Source organism: Myotis davidii, unplaced genomic scaffold (assembly GCF_000327345.1).
Source record: "Myotis davidii unplaced genomic scaffold, ASM32734v1 scaffold562, whole genome shotgun sequence".
Lineage (NCBI taxonomy): Eukaryota > Metazoa > Chordata > Mammalia > Chiroptera > Vespertilionidae > Myotis > Myotis davidii.
This window is the reverse complement of record NW_006293953.1, coordinates 2,311,802-2,327,494: the sequence shown is the minus strand read 5'-3', so window position 1 is coordinate 2,327,494 and position 15,693 is coordinate 2,311,802. Positions and strand designations below refer to the sequence as shown.

General features: G+C 45.4%; 2 protein-coding genes and 1 long non-coding RNA gene across 6 annotated transcripts in view; 1 reads left to right on the top strand and 2 right to left on the bottom strand.

Moving 5' to 3' along the window:
• The window catches only part of TM9SF4 (transmembrane 9 superfamily protein member 4), a 55,445-nt gene extending 54,654 nt beyond the window's left edge, over nucleotides 1-791 (bottom strand). Inside the window, exon 1 of the mRNA XM_006767868.2 lies at nucleotides 551-791. Within this exon, the coding sequence (XP_006767931.1) occupies nucleotides 551-565 (15 nt within the window). The 5' untranslated portion in view covers nucleotides 566-791. The remainder of the gene's footprint in view (nucleotides 1-550) is intronic.
• Nucleotides 601-7,722, top strand: LOC102757062. Of its 3 annotated transcripts, none has more exons than XR_001514587.1 (4): nucleotides 601-673; nucleotides 1,197-1,309; nucleotides 2,708-2,810; nucleotides 7,420-7,722. It is a non-coding gene; the product is annotated as an uncharacterized LOC102757062 (long non-coding RNA). The 3 variants fall into 3 exon arrangements; XR_001514586.1 differs by lacking the exon at nucleotides 601-673 and adding an exon at nucleotides 836-923; XR_001514585.1 differs by lacking the exon at nucleotides 601-673 and adding an exon at nucleotides 877-1,045.
• Nucleotides 7,723-9,174: 1,452 nt separating this feature from the next.
• The window catches only part of HCK (HCK proto-oncogene, Src family tyrosine kinase), a 25,583-nt gene continuing 19,064 nt past the window's right edge, over nucleotides 9,175-15,693 (bottom strand). For both annotated transcript variants that reach the window (XM_006767866.2, XM_006767867.2), the window contains exons 10-12: nucleotides 14,564-14,717; nucleotides 12,303-12,434; nucleotides 9,175-9,693 (exon numbers count right to left, since the gene is read on the bottom strand). In XM_006767866.2, coding sequence (XP_006767929.1) covers nucleotides 9,491-9,693; nucleotides 12,303-12,434; nucleotides 14,564-14,717 — 489 coding nt within the window. In that variant the 3' untranslated portion in view covers nucleotides 9,175-9,490. The remainder of the gene's footprint in view (nucleotides 9,694-12,302; nucleotides 12,435-14,563; nucleotides 14,718-15,693) is intronic.

Here is a 15,693-nt window from a genome sequence, read left to right as displayed (position 1 = left end):
GGCAAGCTCGGGGTAACCACGGTCGAGACGGGTGCGCGGAGAACAGGCGAGAGTGGAGGTGCGGACGGGGCTCTGGAAAGGGTCTGACACCGGCTTTAGGCTGGAGGCTGGTCAGAGGCGAGGTCGCTCCCACGGACTGGTCAGGAGGGTGGGGAGGCGGAGACAGCAGGATCTGGACGTGAGAGGGAGGAGCAAAGGCGGGAATAATGGGGGGCTCTTCAGAGGGGTCAGGGCTGGGAAGTGAAAATTGGAAAATGGGGGTCACAGAAAGCGGAGACCAAAGCAGGAATAGGAACCAGCAGAGGCGGTCGCCGAGACCTTTCCTCCGACCCAATGCCTCCCTCAAAACTCCAGGCCCTGACAAGCCTGAGTGCGGGGCCACGGCCGGGGAAGGGGAACTTTGGGGGAGACAAGCCCAGTCAGGGACATCCCTCAAGCCTGAGCTAGGGGTTCCGGAGGTGGCTCGGGGCAGGCATGGAGTGCCGGAAGATCCTGGGATCCCCCGGAGAACCCGGCTCCAGCTCCGGCTCCCGGAGTCTCCTTCACTCACCATCGCTGCCGCCATCTTGGATCCACGTGTCGGCGTGATGACGTCAGCGGAAGTGGTGTTTCCCCGGTGATGGAGTTCAATTCTGCGAGGTGCCGCTCAACTTCAATCGCTCCTGTAGTTGCGGTATGGAGGGGCAAAGCCGACTTAGCTCCTGATCCGTAGCCTGGTCTGGGCAGTCAAGTCGCTGATTAGGGGAAGAGAGCGTAGGGCATAACTTGGGGAGCCATATTAGCTCCTGGCAGAGACAGCTACTCCCTCTTCCCCACTGCATTGTGGGAAATGAAGGTTGTGCCTAAACGCGCAGGTTCTCGGGGCACCATCTTTACTAATGGCCAGAGGACGGTTGCCAGGGTTACCTGAGGCCTTGATTTCGGTGAGAGGCGGATACCAGGATTCCAAGAGCAGGGTTCTACTCTGAGAATAATTTGTAATTATGCATTGAATTACTTGCTTGATTATTCTATATCCTCTCCAATAGACTGTAATACCTAAAAGGTAGGAGCCTGTTTATTATTAAACCTCATTCCATGTTCATCTGTAAAATGGGGAGGGGAATATTGTAATACTTTCATCATAGTTTTGTGATGAGGAGCTAATGACACAATGTTACATAGTTGTCATTATACTCTTATGTATTTTCCTTCAGGCATATGGAAGGTGCCCAATACAATGCACTATGTATTTGTTAAAGGAATGAATGAAAAGCAATGTATTTAGTGGAGGAGGACATCTTTGAATGTGGACTTCACCATGTGTTAGGTAAGTGTGTGACTCTTGTTACGGGAAAGGTGACCAGGCCCCGAGTGGGTTCTTGACTTTGCGCAGGAAAGATTTCACAGCAGGCATCCAGGTGATTTTTAAAGGATGTTTATTAAAGCTGGCAACACTGAAACAAGGAAGGGCCTAGGATAGAAGAAGCAACAATAGAGGGAGTAACTAGGCGGGGAAATGAGCCTGGGCTGGGCTGGGCTGCTTTGGCTCACTAGGAAGTCAGAGAAAAGGGGGCCATGGGGCCAAGGTCAAGGGTTAACTGGGGAGGAGGAGTCGCTGCCCATTGCTTCCTAGTTGCAAGCCTCCTGGGATCCCTTAGAGTGTAGGACAGTGATGGCGAACCTATGACACGCGAACTCATTTTTTTGGAGGCAAGCGGGGGGGAGGGTGCAGGCATATTCCTGGGAGAGCAGGCTCTGTGACCTTCCTTTTGAGGGGTTTTAAAAGCTGGGCATTTGGGGGAGGTCTTAAGGGAGGATTTCAATAGATTATTCATTAGTTTTATGCTGATGCCAAACCAAAATGAGATTTATTCCCTTAACTTCATCTGCCCTTGGATATAGTTGGCAAACAAATGGCACTTGGATTTCTGCTCTCTATCTCCCTGAGTAGAAATGAGCACCATTGTGATGGATTGTCCAGAAAGATGGTTGCCAACAAGTCCTCCCATTTTTTCAGGAGCATGCTGTTTTTCCCTTCAAGAGGCAGATTTTATTTATTCTCCTTTTGAATCTGGCTAGTCATATCACTTGTTTTGACCAAAGAATGTGATACAAACAACTGCCAGTTCTGGGTCTTAGCCTTAAGAGGCTTGGCAGCTTCTGCGGCTATCATCTTGGGCCTAAAGAAGTCTGGCTACCCTGCTGGACAGCCACATGGAAAGGGAGGGAGGCCAGCCAACTCCTCAAGACATCTAGAAACTCCAGCTGAGCACTAGAATTGTGAATGAAGTCATCTTGGACATCCCAGCCCCAGCTGAACTGCCAGCTGAATGCAACCACATCCGACACTATGCACAGTAGAAAAACTGTCCAGCTGAGCGCAGTCGGTCTAGATTTTGGAGTGGTTTCTCATGAGCAATTGATCATTGAAACACACATCCATTAACTCTCTCATCCACACAACCATCCTGAAGAAGAGCTGAACAGATATTCCCAAGGGGAAGGAAGCTTGAGCCACTAGGAGAACTTACCTGGAATCTCATCACTAGTAAGTCATAGATTCCAAACTTGCAACAAGTTCTCCTGGATCTTGAATCCTGGGTGTTTTCTACCCTTTCTGGATGCTTGAAGAGGGATGAAGAATAAGGGGAAAGCTTCACAAATGGCTTATTATTCTTCAGTATTTCCATTTTCCCCCTCCTCATACTTTTTGTTTTCCCCCAAGGGTTTTCACATTCCCATCTCTTTCGGTAACATACACCAGAATCCTGGAACTTGGTGGCCTGAGGTCAGATCCCATCCCTACCTCTCACTAGCTCCATCACATGGTAAGTTTCTTTTTTTTCCTTAAAAAAACCTTTTTTATTGTGGTAAAATATACATCACATACAATTTATCATTTTAATTGCTTTTATTTTTTTAAAGATATTTTCAGACAAATAGACATGGTTTTTAAAATTAAAATATGTTTTTATTGATTTCAGAGAGAGGAAGGGAGAGACAAATAGAAACATCGATGAGAGAGAAACATTGATTGGCTGCCTCCCCCACACTCCCTACTAGGGATAGAGCTCACCTGGGCATGTGTCCTGACTGGGAATTGAACAGATAACCTCCTGGTACATGGGGCAATGCTCAACAAAATGACCTTGGCTGGGTATCTCAGTTGGTTAGACATTGTCCTGATATGCCAAGGTTGTGGGTTTGATCCCCAGTCAGGACACATACAAGTATCAACCAGCGAATGCATAAATGAATGGAACAATAAATCTCTCTCTCTCTCTCTCTTCCTCCCTCTTTCCACTTCCTTTCTCTCTAAAATCAATTTTAAAACATTTTATATTTAAAACTTATCACTTCCTAATCATTTTACTACATCTTACTCTTGAGTTATTTACATCTATTTTATGTGTAATATTGCTAAATGGTGTATTGCTGCATATTCCTTTCCAGCTCTGTGTTCAGCAGTGTAGGATTGGTAGCAGAGCCAACGTATCCATTAACACAGTAGGCACAGTGCAGAAGGCCCATCATACTTTTAGATGCCACAAAAATGTTCAAAAGAAATTTTTTTAAATCAGAAGGAAAAAAATGTCTTCATATATAAATATATTCATCTTGATATCAATGTAGTTATCAACTATAATTTCTAATTAATTTAATGTATTTATAAATAGAATATATATTTTATGAAAGAAGGTTCCAACAAAAGCAAAAGTGCCAAAGGCCCATGAATATCATAATACAGTTCTGGTTGCTAGTTTGAAATTGGCCATGTTGAGACTGTTTATAACACAAAAATCAGCAAAGCTACAAATCAGGACTTGAATTATTGTTTCGCTATCAAAATTTTTCTGTAAAGGGTCACATAGTAAATATTTTAGGCTTTGAAGACCATGTTACTGGGTCACAACCCAGCTCTGCCTGTATTACAAAAACCACTACAGACTATAAGTAATGGTGTGGCTGTGTCGCAATAAAATGTAGTTTGCCAAACCCAGGTCTAGACTTAGGTTAGGTGATGGAGCCAATGTTAGTAATGCAGATAAAAACATTAAGTGTGTTGTGTTTGTAGCTGTTACATTGTGATTAGCACAAAATTGTGACAGTATTGGAAACTCTTACCTTATTCAGCAAAGAAGTTGCTCATATCATCTAAGGAGTGAAAACATGCATACTTCTTTATTTCATTTTCATCTTATTCATGAGTATAAATGAAACTATTAACCGACATTGATAACGGAACTATACTTGGAGAGGGTATGTTGTCAAGCAGGTTACCTCTGTAGGTAACTGAAGTTTAATCCTGTGGGGAAATCATGGGAAACAGCACAAAACACAAACTTCACAGTTATCCCAACCAAGAGGCAAGAGAGCTGGAGTATTTATTTGTACACCAACTCCCAAAAGTCATTAGTTGAGGACTGATCCCAGAGGTCATTAATTTCTTAGCACTTTTGGCCTTCTTGGAATGCTGGCAGCTGAGGGTGTGTGTGTGTGTGTGTGTGTGTGTGTATGTGTGGTTGTTTTTTGGTGGTGTTGTGTTTTTTTTCCTCCAGTTTTAGAGAAGGAGCCATTAGGCACAGTGATGCAGATAATGACAGCTAAAAGTCTAGGCCACTTTAAGGAATACTGACAGTGCATGCCACACTCTCTGAGGTACAAGTCCGGAGGATCGTCCTAGCTGTATGGTAGCTATGCCTCAAATATCTTGAGATCCAGGCACCATCTGGCTTTGCCATCCCTAGCATTAATTCATTTTCCTCAGGGTCCAAGATGGCAGCTAGAGCTCCAGCCTTCACATGCACATTCTAGACAGCATGATGGAGGAAGAGATGAAAAATAAGGGGCAAAGAGTCCACATCTGGAAGGTGCTATACCACACTTCCACTTACAACCCATTGATCAGAATGTAAGCACATGACCACACTTCACTGCAAAAGGGAGTGGGAAATATAGCATTCATTCTGGGTGGTCACATGCCCCTGATAAAAATTCTGTTTCTCCAGAAGAACGGGGAACATGGAGGTGGAGATAACTAGCAGTCATTGCCAACCTTCAAAAGGGAAAGATGCAAACAGAATGTAAATCAATATAGTCTTATGTCAGATATACTGTGATGAGGACAGACACATGACAAAATTGAGGGCCCAGGTTGGAGAATAAGGAGGCAGTTTTTTCAAATCACAGGGGAAACCAGTGCTTTCTCTGTATTTATACTTAAAGCCACAGCTAGAGGCTAGGTTGAAGCAAGTCATTGACATGGGGCACCTTCCAGGGGAGAACTGCATATAGAGTCCCAAAGAATTGGTGGCTCAAAATTCATCCCCATGTTTTGTTTTATTTATTTATTTACTAGACCTTATGTTTTAGAGCAGTTTTAGATTTACAGAAAAATGAGTGGAAAGTACAAAGTTCTCATATACCCCCTCACCCAGCCCCTAGTTTCCCCTATTATTAACATCTTGCCTTAATATGGTATATATGGTGCAACTAATGAGCCAATATTGATACAATATTATTAACTAAAGTCCATAGTTTACATTAGTGTTCAATCTGTGCTGTACATTCTATAAGTTTTAACAGATATATAATGATATGTACCTACCATTAAGAGTATCATACAGAATAGTTTCACTGCCCTAAAAATCCCCTATGCTCTACCTATTCATCCCATCCCCTCTCCCCACCAAATCCCTGGCAATTGCTGATTTTTAATGGTCTCGATAGTTCTACTTTTTCCAGAATGTCATATATTTGGAATATACAGCATGCAGCCTTTTCAGATTGGCTTCTTTCACTCAGCAATATGCAGTTAAGGTTCTTCCTTTTTTTTTCCCTTTTTTAAAAAAAATGTTTTTATTGATTTTTAGAGAGGGGATGGGAGAGGGAGAAAGAGATAGAAACATCAATGTGAGAGAGAAACATCAATCGGTTGCCTCCTGCACACCCCCTACTGGAGATTGAGCCTGCAACCCAGGCTCAATGTGCCCTGATCGGGATTCAAACTGGTGATCTCTTAGGTGCATGGGTTGATGATCAACCACTGAGCAACACTAGCCAGGCTTCCATGTTTTGATAGCTTATTTCTTTTTATCACTGAACAACATTCCCTTATGAACGTACCACAGTTTGTTTATCCATTCACCTGTTTGTTTTTTTAATTTAATTTTATTTATTAATTTGAGAGAGAGAGGAAGGGCAGCGGGAGAGAGAGAAACATTGGTTTGTTCTACTTATTTATGCATTCATTGGTTGATTCTTTTTAAAAAAATATATTTTATTGATTTTTTACAGAGAGGAAGGGAGAGATAGTGAGAAACATTGATCAGCTGCCTCCTGCACACCTCCTACTGGGGATGTGCCCGCAACCAAGGTACATGCCCTTGACCGGAATTAAACCTGGGACCTTCCAATCTGCAGGCCGACGCTCTATCCATTGAGCCAAACCGGTTATGGCCATTGGTTGATTCTTGTATGTGCATTGACCGTGATCGAACCCACAACGTTGGCTTATCCAGATGATACTCTAGCCCACTGAGCTACTAGGCCAGGGCTATCCATTCACCTATTGAAGGATATCTTAGTTACTTCCAAGTTTTGACATTTATAAATAAAGCTACTACAAACATTAGTGTGTATGTTTTTGTGTGGGTATTTGCATTGCTGAATTGTATAGTAAGAATATATTTAGTTTTATAAGAAACTGTCAAATATTTTCCAAAGTGGCTGCTCCATTTTGCATTCCCACCAGCAACGAACGAGATTTTCTGTATGTTTTTTTTCACCTCCTTACCAGTATTTGGTGTTGTCAGTATTTTAGATTTTGGCCATTCTAATAGGTGGGTAGTGGTATCCATTGTTGTTTTAACTTGCATTTCTCTGATAACATATGATGTGGAGCATCTTTTCATATGCTTATTTGCCATCTGTGTATCTTCTTTTGTAAGGCATCTGTTCAGCTCATTTGCCCATTTTTTAGTTAGAGTTGTTTTCTTATTATTGAGTTTTAAGAGTTCTTTGTATATTTTGGATATCAATCCTTTATCAGATAGGTGTTTTGCAAATAGGTTTTCCTATGTCAGAACTGGTCTTTTCATTTTCATTTCTCTGTCTTTCTTAGATCAGCTTTTTAATTTTAATCAAGTCCAATTTGTCAGTTTTTTCTTTCATGGATCATGCTTTTGGTGTTCTATCCCCATGTTTTCACCTGTCTTTTCTGTGACCAGAGGAAAATATCAGAGTGTAGGGCAGTGTAAACTGATAGAGCAGGAGGGCATGAGTTGACTCCTGGATCTTGTCCATTTAGCGATAGGCTCCAATTCTTGAAATCATGTTTCAGTCAGCTATTTCTGTAATAATGCTATGTAACAAAACAACCCTAAAACTTAAAGGCTTATAATATTAAGCATGTATTCCTCTCTCACATGTCCACAGGTCAGCTGGAGTTCAGTTGATTGAAGCTGGGATCAGCTGGATTTAACTCCAAGCTACAGGTTGGGTCCACATCTGCACCACATGTCATTCATCTTTCTTGGACCATGTGCTTTTCAGGGCAAAAGGCTGGAGGGGAAGCCAGCCCCACAAGCACATTGTAAGCCTTTGCTTACAACATGTCTTCTAATATCTCATTGGCTAAAGCAAGTCTCATGCCAAGCTCAACGTTAGTGGTGTAGAGAAGTGTACTCCTCCTGTGGATTACTGAACAGCAATTCGATGTACCACAATCATGAGTGCAGATTCCTATCACAGAGCCCTGTGCTCTGCTTCAGATACCCAAAGACACATCCCAAACAAGAAAACAAGAGAAAAATTGAATTACCAACTAGGTAAGTTGAAACACTGATAGCTTTATTTTCCACTGTTCTTTTTTTAAAAAATATATTTTATTGATTTTTTTACAGAGAGGAAGGGAGAGGGATAGAGAGTTAGAAACATCGATGAGAGAGAAACATCGATCAGTTGCCTCCTGCACACCCCCTACTGGGGATGTGCCCGCAACCAAGGTACATGCCCTTGACTGGAATCGAACCTGGAACCCTTCAGTTCGCAGGCGGACATTCTATCCACTGAGCCAAACCAGTCAGGGCTTTCCACTCTTCTTATATCCAGTTTCTAAAGTTAAGACCTGTGCTACTCAGGGGTACAGAATCAGTTCAGTATAGGGTTCCATGGGACCCTGGTGGGTGCTATGATGTGGATCCTTCAAGAAATACAGTAATATAGAAAGGTATCATTTGTGCCCATTCCACTGTCACCTCTTCTCATTGCTCCCCTCACAACAAAAGCTGACTTTCAACCGTGACAACATGCCTCCTTGTCTTCTCTGTTTCCTTTCCAGGTCTCCCTCCTGTCCCCTGAGAGCTTCCCACACAGGGAACCAGATACCTCGCAGCAGCCCCATCTCCAGACCCCAGGATTCCTGCAATGGTGGATACCATCTTAGCAACCGCAGTAGCTGCTTGGCCATGGGAAATGCTCCCAAAGCTGTAGACATCCACCAGCTCGTGTAGCAATGTGGCTTGGCCAGACAGTCAGGGTCCCAGAGCATGAAAAATCATTCCTGTCATCCTGGCAGACCCAGCTTCTTGGAAACCCATCCAGAGTCCCAGTGCCAGTGTCCCCCCCACCCCACCCCCACACTCAAAGGTCCATATCCTAATCCCCAGAACTTGTGAAGATGTTACCTTATATGGCAAAAGGGACTTCACAGATGTGATAAGGATCTTGAGATGGAGATTAGTCTGGATTATTCAAGTGGGTCCAGTGTAATTACAGGGGCCCTTATAAGAGAGAGGGAGGCCGGAGACTCAGGCAGAGATATGATGACTGAAGTAGTTTGGAGTGAAGAGCGGGAAGGAACTGTGCAGCCTCTAGAAACTGGAAAAGGCAAGGACACGGATTCTCCCCCGGTGCCCGCAAAAGGCAGGTGGCCCTGCCCACCCGTTTCACACTTCTGGTCTCTGGACTGTAAGATAATAAATCTGTGTTGTTTCAAGCCGCCAAGTTGGTGGTAATTTGTTGCAGCAGCAAGAGGAAACTAACACAGTCAGCAACTATTTGGGGCAGTTTGCATATCATACTCCACTTCTCTGTACTACTGGTTTCGGGGAGGGGCCTTCCCCATTTCTGACTCGTCCAGCAAAAAGGCAAATAGATATTCAGGAACTAGAAGAAAAGCTGACCTGTCAGTAGCCTTTAGCATTTCTATCTTTTATTTAAATATTTCATTATTTTTAAAGTTTTCTATTCAAACCACAGCTGTAACTGGAATCCAAATGTCCCAGGCAACAGAAATATAACTTGGGGTCTCCTGAGAATGGCAGATTGTGGATTGCTAGAATCAGAAAGAGTTTGTCCAGTCCAGCCCACCCACTTGACAGATGAGGAACCGAGGCTGGAGTGAGGGTGGGTGTCTGGGAGTGAGAAGGGTGAGCGGACATCTAGCAGATGGCGCTGGTGAACCTCACAGGCATCGCCTCAGAGCCTGGCCCTGCCGTGGTCCCCATCACGGCTGCTGCTGGTACTGGCTCTCCGTAGCCGTGTAGAAGTCGTCCAGCACACTCTGGATGTATTCGAAGGTGGGCCGCTCCTCGGGGCGGTTCTTCCAGCAGCGCGTCATGATGTTGTAGAGCTCCTCAGGGCAGTGCTCTGGCCGGGGCATGCGGTATCCACGCTCCAGCGCCCGGATCACCTCAGGGTTTGTCATGCCTGAGAAGGAGCCATTAAAAAGGGAGGGATTGGCGATGGGAGTCTAGGGGAGGCAGACAAAGTTGCCTCCCCAGCAGCCATCACTCCCCACCTCCTGTGGGAGCTCTGTCTCTTGACTGCGAAATCCATAGATTCCCCTGAGTGAGGGTAGGGGCATGGCACCTAGTTTTGGCCAATGGAAGCCGAGGGGGAGTCTCCAGGGAGACTTCCAGGCAAGGTTTTCCTCCCTGATAGAGACTTTAGAGGACACACACTTACTCCTTCCTTCTGGCACTGTGAGACAGTGTGATCCTTGGAGCTGCAGCAGCCCTCTACCATGTGAGGAAGACAGTCATGGACAAACTAACCCAGAGTCCTGAAAGCTGCTGAGCAGCTGAACTAACCAGTCACCAGTGTCAGACTCGTTATGGGAACAATAACTTACTTATTGTTTCTACCACTCCTTAGTCTGTCACTCTGTTACTTGCAGCTTAATGCATCCTAACGGATACAGGGTGTCATAGCCATTCCTGATTTTCCCTGGCACACAGGTGGCTAGACTCGATGCACCCTATATGTGAATGGGACCATTTCCTTATTTAATTGAATTTGTTATTTATCTTTAAGAACAACCATTTAACTATCTATGGCCCTCAATTTTATATCACCAGTCTTGAACTCCAAACTTACATATCCAAGTGCTTTCTTGAACATCTTTACCTGGATGTCTACTACTCACCTCAAATTTAACGGGGCCAAGACAGAATTCTTTAATTTCTATCCATAACCATTGCCCACCTAGTTGCTCCATTAAAACCAGGAGAATCATCCTTAATTCTTCTCTCTCCCTCACCTTCCACATCAGCAACTCACATCCTTTCTTCTTTCGGAATGTAGCATCAACCCATCAGCTTATATCTCTGTTGCTATCGCCACTGCTACAGCTTCCACTTGTCCCAGACCCAAAGCCACTCTCCATGCTGAACCACGCATCACTCAACCATGAGAGGATGCCCCTCTCAGCTGCCACATGCTTACACTAACATCCACTCACTCTTCACCATGACCATGGGCCCTGCCGGATCTGGCCCCTGCCAACCTCATCATCTACCATCTGCTCTCATTCCTGGGCTCCAGCTGCCTGGCTTCCTTGCTATCCTCAGGCACACGTCAGGCCCTGTAAACTGGCAGTGCCTTCTGCCTGAAATCTTTTCCCCAGATCCACACTCAGCTGTTTTTCAGCTCAAATATGACCGGCTCTGACAGGCACTCCCTGTCCACAGGAGCTCCAGGTCACTCACTCTTACACGCCTCGGCTTCATTTTCTCAGCAGTGACCTCCTTGGGAGTGTGTGTCTGTTTAGTGTGTGCTCAGGCTAGACTGTGAGCTCCTTACAAGCAGGGGCCTCGTCTCTTACTGTATCCTTAGTGCCTAACGCACGGAAGGAACTTGAGAAATACAGTGGAATGAGCGATGTCTATATCTTTTGTTCCTAACCTTCACAACCACTTGTATAAGGTAGATGTCATTACCGGATAGTATATTTTTTACAGGTGAAAACCCTGGGATAAAAGTGAAGTGAATTTGTCAAAATGTAATAGTTGATGGGGACACCATTCAAAGTCAGGACAGTTTATAAAAACAATCAGACTGTTTTTATCTGCCTTGTCCCCTCTTCCCAGTGTTTTGGCATGGAGCCATTCCAACCAAAAAGGAACCGAGCACAACAGTATTACCGAGCCCTAGGCAATCTGTATGTCACGTGTATCTTTATATACCCTGTGTTCTACTCAGGCTAGGGTGCTGCTCGCAGGCGTGTAGGTAAACATCTATTCCACAAACAGATACGAAGCACCCACTATGTGGCGGGCACAGAGGTAGGCAGTGCAGATACACCAGTGAGGAACACAGACATGATTTCTGGCCTCACGGAGCTCAGAGTCTGATGGGGAAAATATTAAACAAACACATAGTTATCAATTGTGATGAACACAATGAAGGAAACAGTGTAGCGTGTTTTGAATGAGAAGCACGGGGGACATGTGTGGTACTTTGGATGACTGGATGGTGGGATGCCACATACAGTGAAGCTGAAGATGTAGACAGGGGCTGGATCATGCAAGACCTGCAGGCATAATTAGAAGTTTGGGATTTTGTCCTAATTATGGTGGGAGACCATGAAAGAGTTAGAGATGGAGAAGGGACAAGATCTGAGTCACAATTTTAGAAAACTCATTCTGGCTGCACGTAGAGAACGGCCTATAGAAGAGAGGGGAGAAGCAGGGTGCTGGTTAGGCAGGCACTGTACCATCGAGATAAGAGGTGATGTTGGCCAGGATGAGCATGGAGGCCGTGGAGTTAGAAGGGGAAGACTTGGGATGTGTTTTGGAGTCAAATACCAGAACCTCTGACTGTTTGGATGTGATATGGAGTGAGAGAGAAGGAAGGATGGAGGAAGCCCGCAGATTGCAGGCTTAAGAAACTGGGCGGATGGTGGTCCTTTAACTGAGATGGAGCAGGTGAGGGGAGGTTGGGAGGAGGATGACGAGCTCAGTCTGAATGGACATTGACAAGAGAAGAAAGCTGGACTGGGCCCTGGAAGCAGCCCAAGCTGAGGCCCCCTTCACTACCTGGGTATGGGATCCGGCCGTAGGTGACGATCTCCATCAGCAGGATACCAAAGGACCAGACGTCTGACTTGATGGTGAAGGAGCCAAAGTTGATGGCTTCAGGAGCTGTCCACTTGATGGGGAACTTGGCCCCTGCAGAGTTGGAAAGGGTGGAGTCAGGGAGGGTCTGGAGAGCAGGGGCTGGGTCTCTGTAGAGTGAGGGAACAGGACAGCACAGTTGCCCACATCTGCCCCCTATAGACCTGCAGTTTCTCTAAATCTAAATCTGGCCTCTAGGAGCAACGAACATCGATGTGAGGACAGATGGCTGAAGTGGGCAGGAGTGGGCGGAGGGTCTAGGGTGTGGCCGGGGCGCCAACTCCCCAGGACCACCTTGTTAATTCAGCGGTCACCCCAGCAACCTACACCTCCTGAAGAGGGGAGTCCTAGAGGTCACAGAACGTTCAGACAGCAGGACTGCAGGGGCCTTGAGTCCAGCTTGCAGCGAATGCCTTAGCACCCTGGTGCCGGGCAGTGGGAGAAGGGAAGATTTTGGCCATGGCCACTGTGCTTTCCACCAGTCGCTGGGTGTCTCCCTTCGACTCTTCTTCTCCTTCCCCCTCTGGGATGGGTTTAGTTAACCTTTGGTTACTGATTTCCATCTTAATTCCATTGTGGTTAAGAGTATGCTTGATAAGAATACATGTCCTTTGACGTTTGATGAGACCTGCTTTATGGATGAGTACATGGTCAAGTTTTGAAAATGCTTTTTTTCCTCTCCATTTCTTCCCTCCTTGACATTGAGAGAATTTTCTTTATTCCTGGTTATCCTCTCCTGTTTTAGAGATTATATGTTCTACTCTTAGTCTTTGAGTGGTTGCTCTTAGTTTAGGTTGTTTTTATTGTGTCCTAACAAACATGAAATAAAGTGCTCAAATCCTTCATATACAACTCGATGCATTGTTGACATGTGTAGACCTTGTAATCCCCACTCAGATCAAGATAGGGAACACTTTCAGCATCTCCGTGGCTCCCTCCTGCCCGCCCCCACCCCAGTCAGTACCACCCCCATCCCAGGTAAGCACTGTTCTGACCTCTACCGCCATAAATGAGTTTTGCCTGTTTTTTTCGTTAACGGTTTTATTGAGATGTATACCCAGGTCATGCAATTTACCCAGTTAAAGTATACAATTCATTGGTTTTTAGTATGTTCACAAAGTTGTGAATTTTAGAATATTTTTATCATATCCCCCCCCCAAAAAAAAACCCATACCAGGCACTCCCCATTTCTTTCCAACTTCCCATCCCAGCCCTAGGCAATCATTAATCTACTTTCTTTACAGATTTGCTTGTTCTGGACATTTCATATAGATCAGTGGTTCTCAATCTTCTGGCCCTTTAAATACAGTTCCTCATGTTGTGACCCCAACCATAAAATTATTTTCGTTGCTACTTCATAACTGTAATGTTGCTACTGATATGAACCGTAATGTAAATATCTGATATGCAGGATGGTCTTAGGCGACCCCTGTAAAAGGGTCGTTCAATCGCCGAAGGGGTCGCGACCCACAGGTTGAGAACAACTGGTATAAATGGACTCATATGTTACCTTTGTATCTGCCTACTTTCACTAACATGATGCTTGGAGAGTTTATCCATGAGTAGCATGTACCTCATTCCTTTATGAATGATATTCCACTGTATGGGTAGACCACATTTTGTTTATCTGTTTATCAGTTGATGGACATTTGGTTTGCATCTGCTTTTTGGCTGTTACAAATAATGATTCTATGAACTTTCATACATGAGTTTGCTTGTTTCTGAATTTTATATAAATGGAATCGTCCAACATCTACTTTCTTGGTCTGATTTCTTTCATTTTGATATTATGTCTATGAGAGTCAACCACTTTGTTGCATGTAGCATTGATTTGCAATTTTTCATTGCTGCAAACATTATACGGTATGAATATACCACAAGTTACAAATTAATTCTTCTGTTTATAGATATTTGGATTCCTCTGTCTTTATCTATTATCCATAAAGTTGATCTTATGCTTATTTCAACATGCACACACCTAACTTAATCTACATCAGAGTCTCTGGGTGACTGAAGGCCAGGACATTACATCCAGAAGGACTCTGTCCAGTTTAATAAGACATAGCTAAAGCTGGGGTGGACCTTGGCATTTTACTGATCACTTTCACAGGCTCAACTCTCACCACTCACCACTCACCACCAACCCAGGTGGGCCCCACCGGTCCCTTGGCAGCATCCCCTACCTTCCCGGGCCGTGTACTCGTTGTCCTCGATGACCCTCGCCAGGCCGAAGTCAGCAATCTTACACACCAGGGTCGCAGAGACCAGGATGTTGGCGGCTCGGAGGTCTCGGTGAATGTAGTTCCTCTGCTCGATGAAGGCCATGCCTTCCGAAATCTCCACCCAAAACAGAGATACTCTCATCCTCAGATCTGGCCCAGCCCAAGATGAGTCCCACCCAAAGGCAGAAGAGGAGTGTCCAAGTGTGAAAAAAACAACAGGAAAAGAAGTGTTCCCGCTCCTTTTTGTGTGGGAGAGTCCTAAGCTCAGACTGGCATTTCCCTGTCTACCTGTCCAGGCTGGGAGGATCCTCAGGGCCTGACTTAGTATGGGGCTTCTCCAGGGTTCCGGAACTTCCAGAGAGTACTTTGAGGAGAAGCAATGGCATTATTCTCCAGGCCCTGTATACCCACACCAGGATACTAGGAAGAGCTTTCCTTCCCGACCCTCTTTTTGGGGAGGCTCACATCATATTCTTCTGTATCTCTCTTATTTAAAAATACATTTTTATTGATTTCAGAGAGGAAGGGAGAGAGGAAAACATCAATGCTGAGAAAGAATCATTGGCCACCTCTTGCCTCCCATGGGGGATCAAGCCCATACCCCAGGCATGTGCTGACTGGAAGAATCAAACCGTGCCCTCCTGGTTCCTAGGTTGACGCTCAACCACTGAGGCACGCTGGCCGGGCCTTCCACTCTCTCTGGGGGTGGGAGGGCCGGGGCTGGGCCTGCCCCAACTCTTGATTCTTAGGGCACCCTGGGCCGGAGCTAGGTGCCCGGGTGGTGTACATACCCCTGGAGTGCTAGGGTGATAGTCCCCCCTTGTGGATCCCCAGGACCCCATGGTTGTTACTGCAACCCCCTCTAGTTGTGTTTATCCCACTGCCCATTCTCTGGTCCCCTGGTGTCTCCCAGAACCCTCCGAACGGGCAGGGCCGGGTTCAGTGGCTCCCTTTCCCCAGTATTCCTCCCCTTCCCTGTACAGGTGCTGGCGGACCCAGAGGCAGCTAAGTATGTTCACGGCATCGCTGTACATTGGTACCTGGACTTTCTGGCTCCAGCAAAAGCCACCCTGGGGGAGAAACACAGCCTG